This window comes from Carcharhinus amblyrhynchos, unplaced genomic scaffold (genome assembly GCF_965287045.1).
Source record: "Carcharhinus amblyrhynchos unplaced genomic scaffold, sCarAmb.v2.hapA scaffold_593, whole genome shotgun sequence".
NCBI lineage: Eukaryota > Metazoa > Chordata > Chondrichthyes > Carcharhiniformes > Carcharhinidae > Carcharhinus > Carcharhinus amblyrhynchos.
The window spans coordinates 52,263-75,086 of NW_027650333.1; the positions used below are offsets into that span (position 1 = coordinate 52,263).

Consider the following 22,824-nt stretch of genomic DNA (forward strand, 5'->3'; position numbering starts at 1 on the left):
CGCCAGAGGGTCGGCGACGAGGGAGCGCCGCGCGCGCCAGAGGGTCGGCGACGAGGGAGCGCCGCGCGCGCCAGAGGGTCGGCGACGAGGGAGCGCCGCGCGCGCCAGAGGGTCGGCGACGAGGGAGCGCCGCGCGCGCCAGAGGGTCGGCGACGAGGGAGCGCCGCGCCGCCAGAGGGTCGGCGACGAGGGAGCGCCGCGCCGCCAGAGGGTCGGCGACGAGGGAGCGCCGCGCGCGCCAGAGGGTCGGCGACGAGGGAGCGCCGCGCCGCCAGAGAGTCGGCGACGAGGGAGCGCCGCGCGCGCCAGAGGGTCGGCGACGAGGGAGCGCCGCGCGCGCCAGAGGGTCGGCGACGAGGGAGCGCCGCGCGTGCCAGAGGGTCGGCGACGAGGGAGCGCCGCGCGCGCCAGAGGGTCGGCGACGAGGGAGCGCCGCGCGCGCCAGAGGGTCGGCGACGAGGGAGCGCCGCGCCGCCAGAGGGTCGGCGACGAGGGAGCGCCGCGCCGCCAGAGGGTCGGCGACGAGGGAGCGCCGCGCCGCCAGAGGGTCGGCGACGAGGGAGCGCCGCGCCGCCAGAGGGTCGGCGACGAGGGAGCGCCGCGCCGCCAGAGGGTCGGCGACGAGGGAGCGCCGCGCGCGCCAGAGGGTCGGCGACGAGGGAGCGCCGCGCGCGCCAGAGGGTCGGCGACGAGGGAGCGCCGCACCACCAGAGGGTCGGCGACGAGGGAGCGCCGTGCCGCCAGAGGGTCCAGCTTTTAACTCAGACATGCACCAGCCGATGTGAACATACAAAGCTCCCTGGCTGGTATTTGAAAGGCGGCAGAGTCTCCGGTATCTCACGTACTGCTGGAAAAGGCTGATTGCTTGCCACGCCCCCATATCATACTTCCCGACAAATAGCAAGGCATTAAGTTGCTTTGATTTGCTGGGAAGGGCCTCTGGGGGCTCCGAGTCTTTCACCGAAACGTGCCGCTGAGTCAGCACCACACACTCTCACCCACCTGCGAGACACCCTTTGCCAGGCTCACTGGCTGAGCGACGGGGCTGGCCTCCTGCTGCTTGCCTCGATTCCGCTTCTGCACGGCCACCTTCCCCTCCACCAGCTCACGCCTCGGCCTCTTGGGTTGCTGCGATTACATCCAGACCACAGGGAGCACGTTATTGCCAGGCATTTCACTGGTCAGCCCCTGTCACAGTGTCCCTCCACCACCACCAGCGGTAGTGGGATTCAAACCCGGTGGGGGGCCCCCAGAGCATTCCCTGGACTGGTGATTCCAGTGACAATGTCATTAAATCGCACAGCTCCTGCATCTGTTCACACCATCTACACTTCCTGCCATCTCATAGAACATCCCAGCGCAGTCCAGGCCCTCCGGCCCTCGGTGTGGCCCCAACCAGTGGAACCAATCTAATGACCCTCTAACCTAAACTATTCCAATCTTATCCATATGCCTATCCACTGACCATTTGAATGCCCTTAAAGTTGGCGAGTCCACAACTGCTGCAGGCAGGGCATTCCACGCCCTTACTACCCTCTGAGTAAAGAACCTACCTCTGACATCCGTCCTATAATTACCACCCCTTAATTTAAAGCTGTGTCCCCTCGTGTTAACCATCACCATCCGGGGAAAAAGGCTCTCACTGTCCACCCTATCTAACCCTCTGATCATCTTGTATGCCTCAATTAGGTCACCTCTTAACCTTCTCTCCAATGAAAATAATCTCAAGTCCCTCAGCCTTTCCTCATAAGACCTTCCCACCATACCAGGCAACATCCTGGTAAACCTCCTCTGCACCCTTTCCAATGCCTCCACATCTTTCTTATAATGCGGCGACCAGAACTGTACGCAATACTCCAAGTGCGGCTGCACCAGAGTTCTGTACAGTTGTAACATGACCTCACGGCTCCGAAATTCAATCCCTCTCCTAATAAAAGCTAACACACCGTACGCCTTCTTAACAACCTTATCAACCTGGGTGCCAACTTTCATGGATCGATGCACATGCGCCCCGAGATCTCTCTGCTCGTCAACACTACCAAGAGTCCTTCCATTAGCCCTATATTCTCGGAAAAGCAGCCAACATCATCACAGACCCTGTGCATTCTGGACATACTCTCTTCCACCTTCGGGGTAGCACAGTGGGTTAGCAACTGCTGCCTCACAGCACCAGGGACCTGGCTCGGGTCACTGTCTGTGTGGAGTCTGCACATTCTCCCCGTGTCTGCGTGGGTTTCCTCCGGGTGCTCCGGTTTCCTCCCACAGTCCAAAGATGTGCGGGTTAGGTTGATTGACCAAAAATTGCCCCTTAGTGTCATGGGGTGGGGGGGGGGAGAGGGGGGACATGGAACCCTACAGAGCAGAGAGAGGCCCTTCGGCCCATCGAGTCTGCACCGAACACAATCCCACCTAGGCCCTACCTCCATATCCCTACGTATTACACCCACTAATCCCTCTAACCTACACATCCCTGGATACGAAGGGACAATTTCTTAGCACAGCCAATCAACCTAACCCGCACATCTTTGGACTGTGGGAGGAAACCCACGCAGACACGGGGAGAATGTGCAATCTCCACACAGACAACAACCCCAAGCCGGGAATCGAACCCAGGACCCTGGAGCTGTGAAGCAGCAGTGCTAATCACTGCGCTACCGTGCCGCCCAAAAGCTAGGGTAAATGCATGGGGATACTGGGACCGGGCCTGGCCTGGGGTATATGGTCAGTGCAGACTCAATGGGCTGAATGGCCTCCTTCTCTTTTAATCCACGAGTGCTTTGGTTCGCCTCGTTGTCCAACAATTGGCATACACGCGCTGGGTCATGCGAGGGCTGCTCTTGGTTGTTTTGAGAGTAGCCTAGTGCTTCATGTTATAAGAAACATAAGAACATAAGAAATAGGAGCAGGAGTCGGCCATCTAGCCCTTCGAGCCTGCCCCGCCATTCAATAAGATCGTGGCTGATCTGATAGTGAATCAGTTACACTTTCCCGCTTTCTCCCCATAACCCTTAATCCCTTAAACCTGTGACTTAAATATATTTAGCGAGGCAGCCTCCACCACTTCAACGGGCAGAGAATTCCAGAGATTCACCACCCTTTGAGTGAAGAAGTTCCTGCGCTGTAATGTTCTATGTTCTATGTTCAACTCCGTTCTAAACCGCACCCCCCTTATCTTGAGGCTGTGCCCTCTAGTCCTGCTGTCCTTTCTGAGCGGGAAGAACCTCTCCACCTCTATCCTATCCATCCCTTTCGTCATCTTATACGTCTCAATGAGATCTCCCCTCATCCTTCTAAACTCTAACGAGTACAAGCCCAGTCTATTCAGCCTCTCCTCATAGCTCAACCCCCTCAACTCCGGTATCAGCCTAGTGAACCTCCTCTGCACTCCCTCCAAGGCCAAAATATCCTTGCGCAAGTGCGGCAACCAAAACTGCACACAGTACTCCAGCTGCAGCCTCACCAGTTGCAGCAAGACCTCCCTACTTTTATATTCAATCCCCCTCGCTATTAAGGCCAGCATCCCATTCACCTTCCTGGCCACCTGCTGCACCTGCAGACTGGGTTTTTGCAACTCATGCACAAGGACCCCCAGGTCCCTCTGCATCGTAGCATGCTGCAGCTTTTCGCCCTGTAAGTAGTAGTCCTTCCTACTATTATTCCTACCAAAGTGGACAACCTCACACTTGCCAACATTGTATTCCATCTGCCAGGTCCTCGCCCACTCGCTCAGCCTATCTAGATCCCTCTGCAGACTTTCCACACAATTTGTTTTCTCACTTATCTTTGTGTCATCGGCAAATTGCGACACCTTACACTCAGCTCCCTCCTCTAGATCATCTATATAAATGGTAAATAGCTGAGGCCCCAGCACCGATCCCTGCGGCACTCCACTAGTCACCAACTGCCACCCATTGACACCCACTCTCTGCCTCCTATTTGACAGCCAATCCCCCCTTCCCAAACAGATGAGAGCAAGTGCGAGACGGCAATGGGAGGGGAGGGGGTACAAGCTGCCGCTAACCAGGTTTACCAGGATGTTGCCTGGTATGGTGGGAAGGTCTTATGAGGAAAGGCTGAGGGACTTGAGGTTGTTTTCGTTAGAGAGAAGGTTACGAGGTGACCTAATTGAGGCATACAAGATGATCAGAGGGTTAGATAGGGTGGACAGTGAGAGCCTTTTTCCTCGGATGGTGATGGCTAACACGAGGGGACACAGCTTTAAATTAAGGGGTGGTAATTATAGGACGGATGTCAGAGGTAGGTTCTTTACTCAGAGGGTAGTAAGGGCGTGGAATGCCCTGCCTGCAGCAGTTGTGGACTTGCCAACTTTAAGGGCGTTCAAATGGTCAGTGGATAGACATATGGATAACATTGGAATAGTTTAGGTTAGAGGGTCATTAGATTGGTTCCGCTGGTCGGGGCAACATCGAGGGCCGGAGGGCCTGTACTGCGCTGGAACGTCCCATGTTCTAACTCCATTTTCCAGTGCTGTTGATTATTAAATCGAATGCACTGGATGTTGGGCGTTACGGTGCAAGGGTCTGACGGCAAACCGAAGGCACAGAATGTGATCCCATTTATCTTTTGTTTGATCTGATTTATTATTGTGACATGTATTAACATATAGTGAAAAGTATTGTTTCTTGCGCGCTTTACAGGCAAAGCAGACCGTTCATAGAGAAGGAAAAGCAGAATGTAGTGTTACAGTCACAGCTAGGGTGTGGAGAAAGACCAGCTTAGAGAAGGAGAGGAGAGAGTGGGGAATGTAGTGTTACAGTCACAGCGAGGGTGTAGATAGAGATCAACTTAATGCGAGGTAGGTCCATTCAAAAGTCTGACAGCAGCAGGGAAGAAACTGTTCTTGAGTCGGTCAGTACATGACCTCAGACTTTTGCATCTTTTCCCAATGGAGTAAGGTGGAAGAGAGAATGTCCGGGGTGTATGAGGTCCTTAATTATGCCGGCTGCTTTTCCCCGAGGCAGCAGGAAGTGTAGACAGAGTCAGTGGATGGGAGGCTGGTTTGCATGGTGGATTGGGGCTACATTCACCATCCTTTTGTAGTTCCTTGCGGTCTTGGGCAGAGCAGGAGCCCAGACCAAGCTGTTATACAACCCAGAAAGAATGCTTTCTATGGTGCTGTTATCAGACAACAAATTTGATGAAACTGGGCACACAATATGGAAGCAGGCTAAAGTTACACTCAGAGCCTCTCCACTAAAAAATCACAAAGTAACAGACACTGATCAGCAGGCAAGAGCATGCTTTTAGAATGCAAATGAAGGCTCGCACACAAGGGAAGCTGGACAGGATGGCACCTACAGGAACTAAATTAAAAAACACATCCCCACCCCATCAAAATCAGCACTTCTAAACCAGTCAAACAACCCATGGAGACACCTAAAAATTAGCATGGCTAAGGAAACGTCAAACTCTTTGAGATCAATCACACACCCGTTGTTCAAACCCCGGAGATTCTAGACCATTAATAACCAGACAAAAACGATTAACACACACTTAAAACAATCGCCCCAACACTCGAAAACATCGAGACAGGATGGCTAAGGTTGAATATTGTACATAAAGTATTAGCATTTGAATCGCGTACTGCACCGACGTTCAGGTATAACTGTAGCCCATTGAGGGGGGGGGGTTCTTTAGAGCGCTTTCAGGACAGTTCGATTGTATGTCCTGACTGCGCTTCTCTGTCGACGTAAAAGAAAATAAAGCTGTGCCATTATTGAACTGCACCCTGGGTCCGTAGTGGTCGTTTCGCCCACAGCGCGTCTGTTAAAGTTGGGTGAGAAACATTCCCAAACTCTCCGTTCAAAATTCTTTTAAGCTGTCGGGCCGGAAGTCTCACACAACGCCCACCCAGAGCGGAGAGCCCCCCCCCCCTCCACCGCCCCCGTGAGCTGCCACACTTACCGGGGCCGTGCGCGGGGCAGAGGCCGACTGTTTCTTCCCCTTCTTCAGGGTGTCCTCGAAATCGCTTCCGCTGTCCGACTCCGATTCACTCGTCACGTCGCTGGGAAGAAAGCAGGAGGCGTGTTAGATCCCCGAGGGATTGTTGGGTGGAGGCAACGCTTGGTCTGAAACGAGGGCGAGACGTAGAGGCAGGAGGTGAGAGGGGACACTGGGTCGCCCAGCTCTCCCGGGGAAGGGAATTCAAAATAAATGCAGACACGGGGGAGAACGGTTTCCTCCCACACCCCAAAGATGTGCTCTTAGGCTGATTGGTGTAACGAATTGTCCCTAAATTAGTCTCCCCTCAATCTGGTTTCCGATGTGGAGTACCATAAGCGTAGACAAGGGTCACGGGTGGAAGAGGGGACGCACAGTGTTAAAATGGCAGCGCAGGCTCGTTGGGCCAAAGGGCCTGTTTCCCGCGCTGTGTCGTTCCCTGTAACGTGCAGACTCCATACAGACAGCGACCCAAGCCGGGAATCGAGCACGGGTCCCTGGCGCCGGGAAGCTAACCGCTATGCCACCCTGCCGTCCCACTTCAAGGCGATGTGCCTTACAAGGATAGGTCGAGGGAGCTTGGTCTCTTCTCCCTGGAGAGACGAAGGATGAGAGGGGACCTGATAGAGGTTTATAAAATGTTGAGAGGAATAGATAGCCTCTGAGAATCCACCCTATTTCCCAGGGCTGAAATGGTCACTACGAGAGGACACAGGTTTAAGGTGATGGGGAGCAAGTACAGAGGAGATGTCAGGGGTAAGTTTTTCACTCAGAGGGTGGTGAGTGAGCTGCTGTCGGTGGTGGTAGAGGCGCTGGGGGGTCTTTTAAAAGACTTCTGGATGAGTATATGGGATTTAATGGGATTGGGAGTTACAGGTAGTTCTATGGCCCTGGTAGGTATGGATGTGATCGGCGCAACTTGTGGGCTGAAGGGCCTGTTTGTGCTGTAGTGTTCGATGGTCTAATTACAGGGTAAGAGTGCGGGCTAACAATTTGGGTAGGGATAATCTTAGAGTGCGAGATCAGAAACCCCAAAGTACATTATGAAGTTAGACTTGATCCCAGCTGTCAAATATTTGGCATTAGTGTGAAGACCAGAAGCCACAGGAGCAGAACTAGGACTCTCGGCCCATCAAGTCTGCTCCGCCATTCAATCCTGGGGGATACTTTCCTCATTCCCTGAAGGCTGTGCTACCTGACTTTTAAAGTTAGGGAACACACAGTTTAGGAGTCTGTCTCAGACGCAGAGAATTGTGTCTATTCGGCACAGTGGGTCAGCGCTGCTGCTTCACAGCTCCAGGGACCTGGGTTCGATTCCCGGCCTCGGGTCACTGTCTGTGTGGAGACTGCACATTCTCCTCGTGTCTGCATGGGTTTCCTCCCACAGTCCAAAAGATGTGTGGGTTCAGTGGATTGGCCATGCTAAATTGCCCCTCAGTGTCAAAGGGACAGCAGGGTGAATACATGGATTTACAAGACTAGGGCTGGATTGTTGTCAGTGCAGGCTCGATGGACCAAATGGCCATCTACATAAGAAATAGGAGCAGGAGTCGGCCATCTAGCCCTTCGAGCCTGCCCCGCCATTCAATAAGATCATGGCTGATCTGATAGTGGATCAGTTCCACTTTCCCGCTTTCTCCCCTTAATTCCCCTGTCTATCAGAAACCTATCTACCCGTGACTTCAATATATTCAGTGAGGCAGCCTCCACCACTTCAACGGACAGAGAATTCCAGAGATTCACCACCCTTTGAGTGAAGAAGTTCCTCCTCAACTCCAATCTAAACTGCAGCACCCCCCCCACCCCTTATCTTGAGGCTGTGCCCTCTAGTCCTGCTGTCCTTTCTGAGCAGGAAGAATCTCTCTACCTCTAACCTATCCATCCCCTTCATTATCTTATACGTCTCTATAAGATCCCCCCTCATCCTTCTAAACTCCAACGAGTACAGACCCAGTCTATTCAATCTCTCTTCAAAAGCTAACCCCCTCATCTCCGGTATCAGCCTAGTGAACCTCCTCTGCACTCCCTCCAAGGCCAAAATATCCTTGTGCAAGTGCGGCAACCAAAACTGCACACAGTACTCCAGCTGCGGCCTCACCAGCGCCCTGTACAGTTGCAGCAAGACCTCCCTACTTTTATATTCTATCCCCCTCACTATAAAGGCCAGCATCCCATTCGCCTTCCTGATCACCTGCAGGCTGGGTTTTTGCGACTCGTGCACAAGGACCCCCAGGTCCCTCTGCACTGTAGCATGCTGCAGCTTTTCACCCTTTTAAATAATAATCCCTCCTACTATTATTCCTGCCAAAGTGGATAACCTCACACTTGCTAACATTATACTCCATCTGCCAGGTCGCTCAGCCTGTCCAGATCCCTCTGCAGACTTTCCACACCCTCCACGCAATTCGCTTTTCCACTCAACTTTGTGTCATCAGCAAATTTCGTCACCCTACAAAAAGGGTACCCTACGGAAAGGGTATTCAGGACTCTTAGGGGAGAGGGAGATCAACCCCAAGTTATAGGTCATGTGGGGACGCATGACATAGGGAGGTTAAGGGAAGGGGATATTAAGCAGAGATTTATGGAGTTGGGGTGGAAACTAAAGGCCAAGTCTGATAGAGTGGTTATCTCCGGACTCTTGCCTGTGCCACGGGATAGTTTAGAGAGGAATAGAGAGGGGGAAAGTTTGAACTCGTGGCTTAGGGGATGGTGCAGGAGGGAGGGGTTCAGGTACTTGAGCAATTGGGGCTCGTTCTGGGGAAGGTGGGACCTCTATAAGAGTGATGGTCTACACCTGAATCAGAGGGGGACCAATATCCTGGGGGGTAAATTTGCTAAGGCTATGCAGGGAGGTTTAAACTGATTCGGAGGGGGGGTGGGATCCTGAGTAGAGGGGGTGAAAGTGAGGGGGGCATAGATGGGGACTGCAATGCACGGCATCGTGGGGGTGGGGCGGAGCAGGGTTTGAAATGTGTATACTTTAATGCGAGGAGTATTCGCAATAAAGTGGATGAACTTGCAGCGTGGATCAGTACCTGGGACTTCGATGTTGTGGCCATTTCAGAGACATGGATAGAGCAGGGTCAGGAATGGTTGTTGCAGGTCCCGGGGTTCAAATGCTTTAGTCGGAGTAGAGAAGGAGGTAGAGGGGGGGAGGGGTAGCATTATTGGTCAAGGACTGTATCACAGTGTCAGAGAGGAAGTTTGATGAGGACTTGTCTGTTGAGGTGGTATGGGCGGAGATTAGAAATAGGAGAGGAGAGGTCACCCTGTTGGGAGTCTTTTATAGACCTAAAAGTCCTAGAGAGGTTGAGGAAAGGATTGCTGAGACGATCCTGGTTAGGAGTGAAAGTAATAGGGTAATTGTTATGGGGGCCTTTAACTTTACTAATATTGATTGGAATTGCTATAGCTCTAGCTCGTTAGAGGGGTCAGTTTTTGTACAAAGCGTGCAGGAGGGTTTTTTGAGTCAGTATGTAGATAAGCCAACTAGAGGTGAGGCTATATTGGATTTGGTGCTGGGAAATGAGCCAGACCAGGTGCTAGACTTGGAAGTTGGTGTGCATTTTGGTGATAGTGACCACAATTCGGTTACGTTCACCTTAGTGATGGAAAGGGATAGACATGAACCTCGGGCCAGTAGTTTTAGCTGGGGGAAGGGTAATTATGAGGCCATTAGGAGAGAATTAGGAAGCATAGGTTGGACTAGGAGATTACAGGGACTGGGAACGTCCGAAATGTGGAGTTTTTTCAAGGAGCAGCTACTGCGAGTCTGTGATAGGTATGTCCCTGTCAGGCAAGGAGGAATTGGTAGGGCTAGGGAACCGTGGTGCACTAAAAAAGTTGATTCGTTGGTTAAAAAGAAAAAGGAGGCTTATGTTCGGATGAGACTTGAGGACTCGGGTAGTGCACTAGAAAACTTTAGATTGGCTAGGAGGGAGTTGAAGAGTGAGTTAAGAAGGGCTAAAAGAGGACATGAGAAGACTTTGGCTGATAGGATTAAGGAGAATCCTAAGGCGTTCTATAGGTATGTCAAGAACAGAAGGTTGGTTAGGGCAAGATTAGGGCCAGTTATAGACAGCAGTGGGAAGTTATGTGTGGAACCGGAAGAGATTGGAGAGGCATTGAACCAATATTTCTCTTCGGTGTTCACGCAGGGGGACAAGAATATAGCTGAGGAGGACACTGGGTTGCAGGGGAGTAGAATAGACAGAATTACAGTTGATAAGGAGGATGTGCTGGATATTCTTGAGGGATTGAAAATAGATAAATCCCCTGGTCCGGATGGGATTTACCCTAGGATTCTCTGGGAGGCAAGAGAAGTGATTGCAGAGCCTCTGGCTCTGATCTTCAGGTCGTCGTTGGCCTCTGGTATAGTACCGGAAGATTGGAGGTTAGCGAATGTTGTCCCATTGTTTAAGAAGGGGAACAGAGACTTCCCCGGGAATTATAGACCGGTGAGTCTCACTTCTGTTGTGGGCAAGGTTTTAGAAAAAATTATTAGGGATAGGATTTATAGTTATTTGGAGAGTAATGAATTGATTGGAGATAGTCAGCATGGTTTTGTAGCGGGTAGGTCGTGCCTTACTAACCTTATTGAGTTTTTTGAAAAAGTGACCAAAGAGGTGGATGGGGGTAAGGCAGTTGACGTGGTATATATGGATTTTAGCAAGGCGTTTGATAAGGTTCACCATGGTAGGCTTCTGCAGAAAATGCAGATGTATGGGATTGAGGGTAATCTAGGAAATTGGATCAGGAATTGGCTAGCAGATAGGAGACAGAGGGTGGCGGTTGACGGTAAATATTCGTCATGGAGTTCGGTTACGAGTGGTGTGCCTCAGGGATCTGTTTTGGGGCCACTGCTGTTTGTAATTTTTATTAATGATCTGGATGAGGGTATAGTTGGGTGGATTAGTAAATTTGCTGATGACACCAAAGTCGGAGGTGTGGTAGATTGTGAGGAAGGGTGTCATAGTTTGCAGGAAGACTTGGACAGGTTGCAGAGCTGGGCCGAGAGGTGGCGGATGGAGTTTAATGCGGAGAAGTGTGAGGTAATTCACTTTGGTAGGAATAACAGATGCGTTGAGTATAGGGCTAACGGGAGGACTTTGAATAGTGTGGATGAACAGAGGGATCTAGGTGTATGTGTACATAGATCCCTGAAAGTTGGGAATCAAGTAGATAGGATTGTTAAGAAGGCATACGGTGTCTTGGCATTTATTGGTAGGGGGATTGAATTTAGGAGTCGCAGCGTCATGTTGCAACTGTACACAACTCTGGTGCGGCCGCACTTGGAGTACTGTGTGCAGTTCTGGTCCCCACATTACAGGAAGGATGTGGAGGCTTTGGAGAGGGTGCAGAGGAGGTTTACCAGGATGTTGCCTGGTATGGAGGGGAGGTCCTATGAGGAGAGACTGAGGGATTTGGGGTTGTTTTCGCTGGAAAGAAGGCAGCTAAGAGGGGATCTTATTGAAACATATAAGATGATTAGAGGTTTAGATAGGGTGGACAGTGATAGCCTTTTTCCTCGGATGGAGAAAGCTAGCACGAGGGGGCATGGCTTTAAATTAAGGGGGGGGTAGTTATAGGACGGATGTCAGGGGTAGGTTCTTTACCCAGAGGGTGGTGAGGGATTGGAATGCCCTGCCTGCTGCGGTTGTAAATGCGCCTAGCTTGGGGGCGTTTAAGAGATCCGTGGATAGGTTTATGGACGAAAAGGGATTGGTTTAGGTTAGTGGGTCATTGTTTTTTAACTGGTCGGCGCAACATCGTGGGCCGAAGGGCCTGTTCTGCGCTGTAATGTTCTATGTTCTACACTCAGCCCCCTCCTCCAGATCATCTATATAAATGGTAAATAGCTGAGGCCCCAGCACCGACCCCTGGGGCACTCCACTAGTCACCAACCGCCAACCAGAATAGCACCCATTGATACCAATTCTCTGCTTCCTATTAGACAGCCAATCTTCTATCCACGCTAAATGTAAATGGGTATAGTATGATAATAATGTTTTTTCTCTTTTCATTCACAGGTTTTAAGTCGGTCCACCTCGTGTCCAACGAGGGGCATACACGCGATGGGTCGTACTGGGGCTGTTCTTGGTTGTTCGAGATTGGCCTAGTGCTTCATGTCATTAGTGTGCGCCTAAACTGGACAAGATACTGGGCAAGACGACAGCTCAGTGACTATCACTGCTTGCTGTGCAGACACATGGATTTGGGCCGGTGTCTGTGGGAGTTTGCGCATTCTCCCCGTGCTTGCGTGGGTTTTCTCCGGGTGCTCCAGTTTCCTCCCACACCTCAAAGATGTGCTGTCAGGCTGATTGGCAGGAATAAATTGTCCCTAAATCAGTTTCCCTCAATCTGGATGGCCATAAAACATTAGACAGGGGTCGTGGGTAGAGGTAGACTGGTGGTGTTGAGATGGCGGTGCAGGCTCGTTGGGCCGAAGGGCCTGTTTCCTGGGCTGATTTTCGTTCTTTGTTCTTCATAACACCTTACCCCCAACTCCGTGCACCCTAACCATCTGCAGCAACCTTTTGTGAGGCACCTTATCGAACGCCTTTTGGAAATCTGAAAACACCACATCCACCGGTCCTGCACAGAAGGAATTCTAGGGTTTGATGAAGTAACGAAAGCATCGATGAGGGTCGTAGCAGAGTCACCAGGAACCGAGGTGGGGGGGTGGGGGGGGGGAGTGGGGTGAAGAGAACAGTTTTGGTCGCCGCACTTGCGCAAGGATAGTCTGGCCTTGGAGGGAGTGCAGAGGAGGTTCACCAGGCTGATACCGGAGTTGAGGGGGTTGAACTATGAGGAGAGGCTGAATAAACTAGGCTTGTACTCGTCAGAGTTTAGAAGAATGAGGGGAGATCTCATTGAGACATATAAGATGATGAAAGGGATGGATAGGATAGAGGTGGAGAGGCTTTTCCGGCTCAGAAAGGACAGTAGGACTAGAGGGCACAGCCTCAAGATAAGAAGTGGGGGGGGGGGGGGCGCTGCAGTTTAGAACGGAGTTGAGGAGGAACTTCTTCACTCAAAGGGTGGTGAATCTCTGGAATTCTCTGCCTGTTGAAGTGGTGGAGGCTGCCTCGCTGAATATATTTAAGTCCCGGGTAGATAGGTTTCTGATAGACAGGGGAATTAAGGGGAGAAAGCGGGAAAGTGGAACTGATCCACTATCAGATCAGCCATGATCTTATTGAATGGCGGGGCAGGCTCGAAGGGCTAGATGGCCGACTCCTGCTCCTATTTCTTATGTTCTTATGTTCAAATCGGGGCGGAGGCTGAAAACAATGCCGCTGCGGTGATGATGTCCAGATACTCGGTCTACTTCCTCCAACAGCACCACAGGGTCTCTGCCAGTCACTTGAACAGGCTAATATGGGGGGGAGGTCTTCCGTTTCCCCAGTGACAGTGTGAGGGAGGGAGCAAGGCTGACCGGGAGTGAGGCAAGCTGAGGTGAAGCTATTCAGCTTGTGGTGTGGGGTGGGGGGTGCGGGGAGCGGGGCGCCTCAGGGAAAGAGCGCAAACCCCCCACCACCCCTCCAGATATTGTGACCGAACCCACACCCACCGCCTCTCCCACTTACTCAGAATCCGAATCCTGTCCCCCGCCCAGCAGCAACAGCTCTGCCACCTGGTCTCCACGGAAATAGGTGGGGCTGGAATACTGTGACCTCGGCAGCTCCGAAATGCTCAGGGGAGACATGGCGACCCCCGTCTCGGAGCCGGGGGAGACCCTCCTCGACCTCAGCACCGGCATGACTGTGAGATCTGCAAAACAAAGAGGGAGTCAGAGTCAGTGGCACAGAAACAAGGCGAAGGGAGGGCTAGGTTCTCTCTGTCTGTCACAAGCTGTCCCCGCGGAGTTTAGAAGGATGAGGGGGGATCTTATAGAGACGTATAAGATAATGAAGGGGATGGATAGGGTAGAGGTAGAGAGATTCTTCCTGCTCCGAAAGGACAGCAGGACTAGAGGGCACAGCCTCAAGATAAGGGGGGAGCAGTTTAGATCAGAGTTGAGGAGGAACTTCTTCACTCAAAGGGTGGTGAATCTCTGGAATTCTCTGCCCGTTGAAGTGGTGGAGGCTGCCTCGCTGAATATATTGAAGTCACGGGTAGATAGGTTTCTGATAGACAGGGGAATTAAGGGGAGAAAGCGGGAAAGTGGAACTGATCCACTATCAGATCAGCCATGATCTTATTGAATGGCAGGGCAGGCTCGAAGGGCTAGATGGCTGACTCCTGCTCCTATTTCTTATGTTCTCATGTTTCTTATGTTCTCATGTATCTCCCGCTCTCTCTCTCTCTCTCTCCCCATCTCACTCCCACTCCGTCCACTGTCATGCTGCCGCTCCCAATCCCTCCACCTCATAAGAACATAAGAAATAGGAGCAGGAGTCGGCCATCTAGCCCTTCGAGCCTGCCCCGCCATTCAATAAGATCATGACTGACCTGAAGTGGATCAGTTCCACTTTCCCGCTTTCTCCCCTTAATTCCCCTGTCTATCAGAAACCTATCTACCCGTGACTTCAATATATTCAGCGAGGCAGCCTCCACCACTTCAACGGGCAGAGAATTCCAGAGATTCACCACCCTTTGAGTGAAGAAGTTCCTCCTCAACTCCTAAACTGCTCCCCTCCCCACTTATCTTGAGGCTGTGTCCTCTAGTCCTGCTATCCTTTCTGAGCGGGAAGAATCTCTCTACCTCTACCCTATCCATCCCCTTCATTATCTTATACGTCTCTATAAGATCCCCCCTCATCCTTCTAAACTCCAACGAGTACAGACCCAGTCTATTCAATCTCTCTTCACAAGCCAACCCCCTCATCTCCAGTATCAGCCTGGTGAACCTTCTTCCTGAACACCCTCCTCCCCATCCCCCACCTGCGACCTTCCAATTTCCCCCCCTTCCAGCCCACCCCCCCCACCTCACTCCCAATCCCCCCTGACCCACCTCCTCCACACTGATACCCATCTCCCTCCCCAGCCACCCCACCCTCCCCATCGCCCTCCGGACCCCCTCCTCCCAGGCTCCCTCCCGATCATCCCCTTTACTTTTCAACAGGATTTTTCACTGTATATTCATAACTGTCACCGTAATAAACCAAATCCCGCTCCCAATCCACCATCTATTTCATACCCACTCATCACTTCTCCAGTGTCTCTCTGTCTGTCTTGCACACTCGCCATCCCCCTGCTATATATTTAGATATAAATACTATATTTTTACCCTCACTGCTCGCCTCTCTCTCTGTGTACATTATATGATATATTTTATATTTAGATATATGTATTATATTTTTACCCTCACTGTTCCCCTCTCTCTGTGTATATTATATTATATTGTATATGTATTTTGTATATATATATATTTATATATTATATATTTACCTGACTCACTGTGTCCCCTCTCTCTCAGTGTATATTTTATATATATATTTATGTATTATATATTTACCTGACTCACTGCGTCCCCTCTCTCTCGGTGTATATTATATTTTATATATATATTTATATATTATATATTTACCTGACTCACTGTCTCCCCTCTCTCTGTGTATATTATATTTTATATATATATTTATATATTATATATTTACCTGACTCACTGTGTCCCCTCTCTCTCTCGGTGTATATTATATTTTATATATATATTTATATATTATATATTTACCTGACTCACTGTGTCCTCTCTCTCTCGGTGTATATTATATTTTATATATATAGTTATATATTTATATATTATATATTTACCTGACTCACTGTCTCTCTCTCGGTGTATATTATATTTTATATATATATTTATATATTATATATTTATATATTATATATTTACCTGACTCACTGTGTCCCCTCTCTCTCGGTGTATATTATATTTTATATATATATTTATATATTATATATTTACCTGACTCACTGTGTCCCCTCTCTCTCGGTGTATATTATATTTTATATATATATTTATATATTATATATTTACCTGACTCACTGTGTCCTCTCTCTCTCGGTGTATATTATATTTTATATATATATTTATATATTATATATTTACCTGACTCACTGTGTCCTCTCTCTCTCGGTGTATATTATATTTTATATATATATTTATATATTATATATTTACCTGACTCACTGTCTCTCTCTCTCGGTGTATATTATGTTTTATATATATATTTATATATTATATATTTACCTGACTCACTGTGTCCTCTCTCTCTCGGTGTATATTATATTTTATATATATATTTATATATTATATATTTACCTGACTCACTGTCTCCCCTCTCTCTCGGTGTATATTATATTTTATATATATATTTATATATTTACCTGACTCACTGTCTCTCTCTCTCGGTGTATATTATATTTTATATATATATTTATATATTATATATTTACCTGACTCACTGTCTCTCTCTCTCGGTGTATATTATATTTTATATATATATAGTTATATATTTATATATTATATATTTACCTGACTCACTGTGTCCCCTCTCTCTCGGTGTATATTATATTTTATATATATATTTATATATTATATATTTACCTGACTCACTGTGTCCTCTCTCTCTCGGTGTATACTATATTTTATATATATATATATAGTTATATATTTATATATTATATATTTACCTGACTCACTGTGTCCCCTCTCTCTCGGTGTATATTATATTTTATATATATATAGTTATATATATATAGTTATATATTTATATATTATATATTTACCTGACTCACTGTGTCCCCTCTCTCTCGGTGTATATTATATTTTATATATATATTTATATATTATATATTTACCTGACTCACTGTGTCCCCTCTCTCTCGGTGTATATTATATTTTATATATATATTTATATATTATATATTTACCTGACTCACTGTGTCCCCTCTCTCTCGGTGTATATTATATTTTATATATATATATATATATATATTATATATTTACCTGACTCACTGTCTCTCTCTCTCGGTGTATATTATATTTTATATATATATTTATATACTATATATTTACCTGACTCACTGTGTCCCCTCTCTCTCGGTGTATATTATATTTTATATATATATATTTATATATTATATATTTACCTGACTCACTGTGTCCCCTCTCTCTCGGTGTATATTATATTTTATATACATATAGTTATATATTTATATATTATATATTTACCTGACTCACTGTGTCCCCTCTCTCTCGGTGTATATTATATTTTATATATATATATTTATATATTATATATTTACCTGACTCACTGTGTCCCCTCTCTCTCGGTGTATATTATATTTTATATATATATAGTTATATATTTATATATTATATATTTACCTGACTCACTGTGTCCCCTCTCTCTCGGTGTATATTATATTTTATATATATATAGTTATATATTTATATATTATATATTTACCTGACTCACTGTGTCCCCTCTCTCTCGGTGTATATTATATTTTATATATATATAGTTATTTATTTATATATTATATATTTACCTGACTCACTGTGTCCTCTCTCTCGGTGTATATTATATTTTATATATATATATATATAGTTATATATTTATATATTATATATTTACCTGACTCACTGTGTCCCCTCTCTCTCGGTGTATATTATATTTTATATATATATTTATATATTATATATTTACCTGACTCACTGTGTCCCCTCTCTCTCGGTGTATATTAGATTTTATATATATATAGTTATATATTTATATATTATATATTTACCTGACTCACTGTCTCTCTCTCTCGGTGTATATTAGATTTTATATATATATATATATATATATATAGTTATATATTATATATTTACCTGACTCACTGTCTCTCTCTCTCGGTGTATATTAGATTTTATATATATATATATATATATAGTTATATATTATATATTTACCTGACTCACTGTGTCCTCTCTCGGTTTCTCTCCTTTTTGCCGCTCTCCGAATCTGGCGCCAAAACAATCGCACCGACGTCACCGCGTTTTGACGCAGCTCCGCCCCCTTCCCACCTCCGCTCTCGGGTTTTATCGGCTGCGGGGGTGATCGGCCACCATCTTTCCTCCTGGCAGTTTATCAGCTACAGCTGTTGTGCCGCCATCTTTCTGCCTGGCGGTTGCTCAGCTGCAGCTCTTGCGCCGCCATCTTGCCGCCTGGCAGTTGTCTGACGCCATCTTTACGCCTGGCTGCCGTGTCATCCAATTTGTGGAAGCCATCTTTTTGCCTGGCAATTTGCGTCCTCCAACTGTCTGACGCCGCCCGGCTGACGTGTACTCCAGCGTCTGAAGCCTTCTTTTTTTGCCTGGTCCTACTCCAGCTGGCTGCAGCCATCTTTTTGCCCGGCAGCCATGTGTTCCAGTTGAGTGAAGCCAACGTTTTGCCTTCCTGTAGGGCACTCCAGCTGAGTTCAGCCGTCTTTTTGCCTGGCAGCCGTGTCATCCTGCTGTCTGCAGCCATCTTTTTGCCTGGCAGCAGTGTACTTCCGTGGAGTGCAGCCATCTTTTTGCCTGGCAAATGCGTACTTCCGTCGAGTGCAGCCGTCTTGCTTTTTGCCTGGCTGTTGTGTTCACCATGTATCTGCGGCCATCTTTTTGCATGGCACTTCTTTCCTGCTTGGGTTGGGAGGCAGCACTGTCGCCATCTTTTTGACTGGCGGTAATTGAGCTACTTGCATTGGGGTGTTGGACTGGGGTAAACACATTAAGAAGTCTCACAACACCAGGTTTAAAGTTCAACAGATTTGCTCTGCAGCAAAAGCCACTGGCTTTGCTTCTTTATCAGATGATTTGGAGTTGTGTTCACAAACAGGGTATATAAAGATACAAACTCAATTCACATGAATAATAATTGCAATGTGAGTCTTCACAGCTAATCAAGTCTTAAAGATACCGACAATGTGAGTGGAAGGAGCACTGATCACAGGTTAAAGAGATGTGTATTGTCTCCAGACAGAACAATAAGTGAGGTTTTACAAACCCAGGCAAGTCATGGGGGTTACAGATAGTGCGACATGAACCCAAGATCCCTGTTGAGGCCGTCCTCGTGCATGTGGAACTTGGCTATCAGTCTCTGCTCAGCGACTCTGCGCTGTCGCGTGTCGTGAAGGCCGCCTTGGAGAATGCTTACCCGAAGGTCAGAGGCTGAATGCCCGTGACCACTGAAATGTTCTCCAACAGGAAGGGAACAGGTGATTGTCAAGCGGTTTTCATTCATCTGTTGATGTAGCGTCTGCATGATCTGCCCAATGTACCATGCCTCGGGATATCCTTTCCTGCAACATATCAGGTAGACAACGTTTACCTAGTTCCAACAGCATGTCCAGTGTACCTGCTGGATGGTGTTCTCACGTGAGATGATGGCATCCATGTCGATGATCTGGCATGTCTTGCAGAGGTTGCTGTGGCAGGGTTGTGTGGTGCCGTGGTCACTGTTCTCCTGGAGGCTGGGTAGTTGTGAGCAATAGGTAAAGATGCTGTTAACACATATATCTGTAAAGCATAGAGAAATAGCTTAAAGTTAAATAGATTGGATATAGTCAGGCACATTGATAACCCACTTTATGGAAACAACTGTGAGTTTAGTCACAAACATAGGACATAAGGTTCGATGCTGCTAACACAGCAATACTTAGGGATAATAAAAAGACTGCCTGTAATGCAGAGATAACATCAGAGATGTGATGTGCAGTGAAGCATACACCACATCCTGCAGGAATGTAAGAGGCCCACGTTATAAAAAGCAAATGGTCTGCAAGATGTGTTGTTTATACAACTAAGCATAAAAGGGGGAAGGGGTCACTGAGATAGTCGGGACAGCAGTGATTAAGTTGGCAAAGGATTGATTACTACCAATCTGAACTGGACATGTAACAGTATTGGATAAGATGGATGAGTTTGCTAATGCACTCTTGTGATAACAGGAGACATTGTTAGATGGGGAGTAGAGGGGATAGGAACTTAAGACACCTTGAGCCAATAGGAAAATGTCAACACATAGATGGGACAGGGACCACCAATTAGGAGAGAACATCACGTTGCAAAGCCATTACAATGCTTGTAAAAAAGGTATAAAATGTGCTGCAAATCTATGTGAGGTGTGCCTATTTCGCTAGACACCCGGTCTTGCAAGAACGTCAAATAAAATCTTGCTCCTTCAGAACTTGACTAAATTTTTTAACTGTGAATTGTGTTTCTCACAATTGGGGGCTCGTCCGGGATCCTAACATCCCTGGTAGGGGGGTTGCCGGTGACAACTGGGAAGACGCGTCCCGTTCCAAATTGAATGGTCCCAGGTGCTCATCGGTGGGCCTCTCTGCCACTGACTGTTGAGAATCCTAGGAAAGTTGTTCTGAACGAGTAAGTGGGATATGATAGGCACCGTCGTGTGGTCGGGCAACGCTGTGCACGGACCAAGGTAAGAAAAGTGACTTTTAAGTATTGCCTTGGCGACCGGGTCGTGGTCGGTAAACCATGGGAAGTGGGGGTAGTTGGAAGAAATCCCCCGGGAAAGGTGTCAGGATTGGGGCCCCAGGGAACATCCCTCCAGAAAGTCCGTTGGGAAGGATGTTGGAAGGTTGGAGCACTAGTAGCTGTACTAGGGATAAAAACAAGACGACAATGAGAGGATATTGTTGTCTTGTTTGGGTGAAAGAAGCAATCCGGAGTCCGTCTGTCTTCTGGCCAAAGTACGGATCGGAGGAGGATTGGGTTTGTCATATTCTTAATAAATATGTGAGATAGAAGCAGCCGGTGTCCCAGAAAGGAATTGACTATGCAAGTTGCTGGATAATGTTAATTTCGGGGCTGCGGGGGAGGTTATGTGATGAGGGAACAGAAAGAGTAGAGAGAAGTATGTCAGTGGAACTGGGAACCCTGACATAGGCTTTTACTGAGGTGCGGGGAGAACGCTAATAGTGGTTATGTATTTGGAATTGTGCATGACTATATGACTGTTTGAGAGAGAAAGGGATTTGTCACGACATGAGGCACCCGAATCAAACATGGTCAAATTTATTAGAGGCCAGTGAGCTCCCATCAGTAAAGGGTTAAAAAGAGACAAGCAGGCTGACTCTGTATGGTACAGAGAGAGAGAGAGAGAGAGAGGGTGTAACTGTGTAATTGAGACCCTCAGGTGATGTAATAGGTATAGCCAATCAAAGTGAATTGCTTTAAGTTTAATAAATTAGGTAGGGATCGGACAGAGATTTGAATTCTGCCAAGTGGGAAAGGTGGCATTATATTGCATCTTAAAGTTAACCATTTAGGCACACAGTAGATTTGATTTTGTACTTGCCTGTGTTGGTTACAAAGGTAGAGCTGTAGAAATAATTAAACATGTAGATTGCACATTAGAATGCTTTCAGTATTTCTTCGTGCATCTGTGCTCCAAGTGATGTTTTGTTTTATTGTACCAGAATTGTAAGAAGGTGCAAGGGTCTTGATTTAGTGAGGATACTTAATGGTGATAAAAATAAATCTTATTTTGGATTTTCTGAATCAGGCTTTAGTTAAATAAACTGCTGTACTTTGACTCACAATTAGTCTCAGAGGTATCTTTACCTACAAGAATTGGTGCTGAAACCTGGGTTCTGTTTACGGGTCCGGTTGAATGGCCACAACCGGAGCTCCGGAATAGATTACCGAATTTAAGGGAGTGAATCAAAGTACAGTAGGTGCTCATCTGTGATGAAAGAGTGTGAGAGTGTGTGAGAGGTCTGAGCTGAGCACGTGCAGATAAGGAGGTGTCTGTCTTTACACCCAGCCTTAGACCAGTTGTTAAGAGGGGTAGCCCCCTACGCGAAGCTCAGAAGTTTGAAGTGAGTGTAAAGGCTAGAAAAGGATGCCTGGGATGTGATGTTCAGATGAGAGTAAGAAAGAGTCTGTCTGAGAGATCGCCGGAGTAGAAGGGAAAGCCGGCTTAATAGTGTGAGCTTAAGGGTGTAAGCTCACGAGTGTAAGCGGTGGTACGGAGGGGACTGATCACCCCTGATAGGTATCACCGGACTGTGATAAGAGCGACCTAGGGGTGGGATCCATTTCACCCGCTAGATCAACAATGGAAATGATTGGGAAAAAAAAGGACAGAACTAAGATAATTGGAATTCTCTTAGTTTGAATTAATTAAACAGGTTTAAACTGGATTAATTGAACACATCTCAGTCTTGGGTAAAAAAAATTGGGCTGATGACAAGGAGAGAATTAAAACGTCAGAATCACAGATTAGAGAGTTAGAAAAGAGAAACCAAACAAAGAAAATAGCAGTATTGTTAATACATCAGTTAGCTGGACTAATTGAACAAGTAGTCACTTCCACTAAGAAGTGGAGTGGGGATAAAAAAAAATTCAGAAAATAGAAGGGTGGAGTGAGAAGCCACTTGATGAATTGTTAAGAGAAGCACAGAAGGTATTTGTGAAGAGAGATAATGAGACAGAGAAACAGAAGGCAAAGATAATGGTAGCGACCGTAGATGAGATTGTGAGAAAGAGGGTAAATCCCCTAACTGAGGAAAGGACACGAGGGTATCAGTATGTTGAACGGAAGGTGCGCGGAAGTAGAAAAGGTGGGGCAGTAAAAGGTGGGGTAACACAAAAAAACCCAAAAGGGGTGTTATCACTGTGGAATGGTTGGACATTTTAGAAGACAGTGCCCTGAATTACAAAGAGAAGAGAGGGTAGTCCCTCTCATGAGTATGGATGAAGATTAGGGAGGTCAGGGGTTCCTACCCCCGGGAATCCTTGATAAATCTGCAGGTGGGTCCCCAACAAGAAGATGCGGTGTTTCTGGTGGATACGGGGGCCACTAGATCCTCTCTGAATTTTATACCGAGAGGAATAAAGTTAATCGATAAAAATTAATG

General features: G+C 47.3%; 1 protein-coding gene across 1 annotated transcript in view; it reads right to left on the minus strand.

The window, feature by feature from the left end:
• LOC145339659 (cohesin subunit SA-1-like) overlaps window positions 1-18,120 on the minus strand; it is a 69,586-nt gene extending 51,466 nt beyond the window's left edge. The window contains exons 1-4 of the mRNA XM_080184173.1: window positions 17,867-18,120; window positions 13,551-13,734; window positions 5,926-6,025; window positions 1,003-1,128 (exon numbers count right to left, since the gene is read on the minus strand). Coding sequence (XP_080040299.1) covers window positions 1,003-1,128; window positions 5,926-6,025; window positions 13,551-13,723 — 399 coding nt within the window. The 5' untranslated portion in view covers window positions 13,724-13,734; window positions 17,867-18,120. The remainder of the gene's footprint in view (window positions 1-1,002; window positions 1,129-5,925; window positions 6,026-13,550; window positions 13,735-17,866) is intronic.
• Between the last annotated feature and the right edge of the window lie 4,704 nt (window positions 18,121-22,824).